Source organism: Limulus polyphemus, unplaced genomic scaffold, assembly GCF_000517525.1.
Source record: "Limulus polyphemus unplaced genomic scaffold, Limulus_polyphemus-2.1.2 Scaffold12676, whole genome shotgun sequence".
Lineage (NCBI taxonomy): Eukaryota > Metazoa > Arthropoda > Merostomata > Xiphosura > Limulidae > Limulus > Limulus polyphemus.
Window position 1 is genome coordinate 8,031 of NW_013678286.1, and position 3,362 is coordinate 11,392.

At 36.2% G+C, this 3,362-nt stretch overlaps 1 protein-coding gene across 1 annotated transcript in view; it reads right to left on the reverse strand.

Annotated features, from left to right (window-relative positions):
* The window catches only part of LOC106477064 (epididymal secretory protein E1-like), a 6,520-nt gene extending 5,757 nt beyond the window's left edge, over positions 1-763 (reverse strand). The window contains exon 1 of the mRNA XM_013937665.2: positions 636-763. Coding sequence (XP_013793119.1) covers positions 636-741 — 106 coding nt within the window. The 5' untranslated portion in view covers positions 742-763. The remainder of the gene's footprint in view (positions 1-635) is intronic.
* Positions 764-3,362: the final 2,599 nt, after the last annotated feature.

The following is a 3,362-nucleotide window of genomic DNA, read 5'->3' on the forward strand; positions in this document are numbered from 1 at the left end:
AGCTGGATATTTTGGCTAGTATGAAATGTTTGTTATACTTAATGGTAGAACAAGCTGGATATTTTGGCTAGTATGAAATGTTTGTTATACTTAATGGTAGAACAAGCAGGATATTTTGGCCAGTATACAATGTTTGTTATACTTAATGGTAGAACAAGCAGGATATTTTGGCCAGTATGAAATGTTTGTTATACTTAATGGTAGAACAAGCAGGACATTTTGGCTATACAATGTTTGTTATACTTAATGGTAGAACAAGCTGGATATTTTGGCTAGTATACAATGTTTGTTATACTTAATGGTAGAACAAGCAGGACATTTTGGCTAGTATACAATGTTTGTTATACTTAATGGTAGAACAAGCAGGACATTTTGGCTAGTATACAATGTTTGTTGGTGTACAATGATTGTTTAGGTTTGTTCAATAGTATCCCTCAGTGGCTCAGCGGTAAGTCTGAAAGTTTATACACTAAAAACCAGGTTTAGATACCCGCGTTGGGCACAACAAAGATAGCCCATTGTGATTACAACCAGGCTATACACCTGCTTCTACAATATGCCGAGAAATGTTCTACTTTTGTATAGATTTCTTACTTCCAATGCTGGCTTATTCTGATAGAAATACAAATACTTACCGCAAGGTCTCACGTCTCTAAGAACCAATGTTTCGCCGAACACGTTACTCCAGAAAACCGTTAAAATTATCAGCTGTAAGAGCACGGCACGTGTTGCTCTAGTCATGACTGAGATCCTGCTTGAACGTGTGACACCGGAGTTCTTGCTTCAGGCCTAGATGTATCATATATTAGTACAGCAAATCCTTGTTAAACAGGTCCTCTACAAAGTGGAGACACAGGTGCACTACATCGACGGTGGGTTGACCAACCAGCGTCTCGCGAGTCACGTGCAGTGGTTGCCGAATGGCTTTCAAAGTTTATAATTTCTTTGTAGTTAAATTCGATTCTTTGTAGTTAGTTAAATGGACATTCCCCATCGACAACTTTGTTAAAACAGTTGCAGTGGTGTAGTTAGTTAGTTAAATTGACATTCCCCATCGACAACTTGACTGTTAAAACAGTTGCAGTGGTGTAGTTAGTTAGTTAAATTGACATTCCCCATCGACAACTTGACTGTTAAAACAGCTGTGGTGGTGTAGTTAGTTAGTTAAATTGACATTCCCCATCGACAACTTGACTGTTAAAACAGCTGTGGTGGTGTAGTTAGTTAGTTAAATTGACATTCCCCATCGACACTTGACTGTTAAAACAGCTGTGGTGATGTAGTTAGTTAGTTAAATTGACATTCCCCATCGATAATTTTACTGAGCCTTTGAAAAATTGTTTATGCCTGCACTACGCAATCACGTGCTTAGAACTTCACAGCATGCTAGTATCTTCACACTAAGTGGTCGGAAACATTTTGGTTTAAATAACATGTTTTAAGCTAATACGTGTTTAATACATAATTGTTTATATATGTTGTTAGGAATTATTATTAATAATTAACATTGTTAACGGAAGTTTGTTGAACATTAGTTCGAAATGGATTTCTTGTTGTATAATGTTTAGTGCTCCTAAAATTGTACGAGTTTTAGGCTTAGCTTCAAATAATGATCCTTGTAGTAACAATAAGTACTAGATGACTGACATACTTTAGTTGATGGTCCGTGAGCTCAAGATTAAAAGTGTTCGTGATTTTTTAATTTGGATTATTTTCTACTAAGACTATTCTAATTTCCAGAAGTTAAAACGAGAATTTAAACTCCTTGACTGTGATAAAATATACGACAGTCATAGCGATTTCTTTCCAGTTGAAACGATATTATTCTGAAGTTGTAAATGCAATGCTAGTTGTTAAGTTTCGATCGCTCCAGTATATGAAAATATAGTTAACCAGGCTTCCCGTTTTTGATGAATTAGGCTAGAAAACTTAGAATCAATGAAAAACAAACTTAATACTATTCTCCCGTTGATCAGGGGTACATTTACGAACTTACAACTCTAAAATCCGGGGTTCGGTTCTCTACGGAGGACAGAGCTTTGCGTTAAAACAAGAATAGCATAGTAACAACAAATATGTTTTATTTGGGAAGATGTGTGAAATGTATCTAGATCGGGAAGGGTTTTTGAAGCCACAACTTAAAGAGACGGATATTTTGGTGTAACGATAGCAAAATTCCAACTGGATCACGAACCCACAACTCTGTTTAGAATATTAGTACTTTATTTTAGTGTTTTTTACGTGTAAATCTATTACCTTCACTATCGTTAACTTCGTAATACAATTAATATTTTTTGTATGATATAATGCATTATTCAACTGTTTTTCCTAATATAATGTTTTCAAGTTTCATTCTCAGGCTTCGTTGACGATGAAATAAGTGTATTTCTTCGCAATTAATGATAATCGTTTCTTTGTTCTTCCTATTACACTTTTCGTCATACCTCTCATGCCCCCAGTGGCTTAGCGGTAAGTGTGCGAGGCTTACAACGCTAAAACTCGGGTTTTGATACCTGTGTTGGACAAGGCCCATTGTGTAGCTTTGTGCTTAACATCAAACAAGCCAAGTCCCTCTCAGTAGACAAAAAACAATTATTTATCCTTCAACAAAATATTATTTTGTTGAAGGATAAATAATAACTTAGGGAACAGATATTTTGTTGAAGGATAAATAATAATTTAGGGAACAGATATTTTGTTGAAGGATAAATAATAATTTAGGGAACAGCCCGTTCCCTCTTAATTCGTCCTTTTTCAAATAAATAGCTGATGTACCCGTTCAACGCACGGAAAAGACACTAGGGACCACTATGGCACTCACGGAATGGGAAGGCTAAGAATACATGCCAAGCTTAGTGACAATCGGTTCAGCGGTTCGACATTTGTAAGCGGATACACATACACACAGACTTTTGTCAAATATTGGTTTACATAAATATAAGATGATGACACAACGTTTCGACATGCGCAATGATTTATTTACATAAAGTGAAAAGCAGAAAAATATATGCTAACAAACTACATGTTTCCGTGAAACACGCTCCGATATTTTCAGAAGACAAGTAAGGCACATAAAGTTCGTTAGCAAATGTACGTGTACAATTTGCATCTTGTACAATGGCGCCATTTAGCTCCTTTAGGACCTAAATCTCTACTCAAAATCACTTTGTTTTTAACAGTTTCTAATGGTTCTCCCACGTTTAACTCGTGCATGTTGGTGTCGCCATCTTATTTTTATTGAAACTTTGCTGTCAGCCTAACGTATTGAATGGTCTAGATCAGTGGTTACCAACCTAAGGTACCCGGACCCCTGGGGGGTCCGCGTAGGTAATACCATCTCATTAAACAAGTAAGTCTTTTAA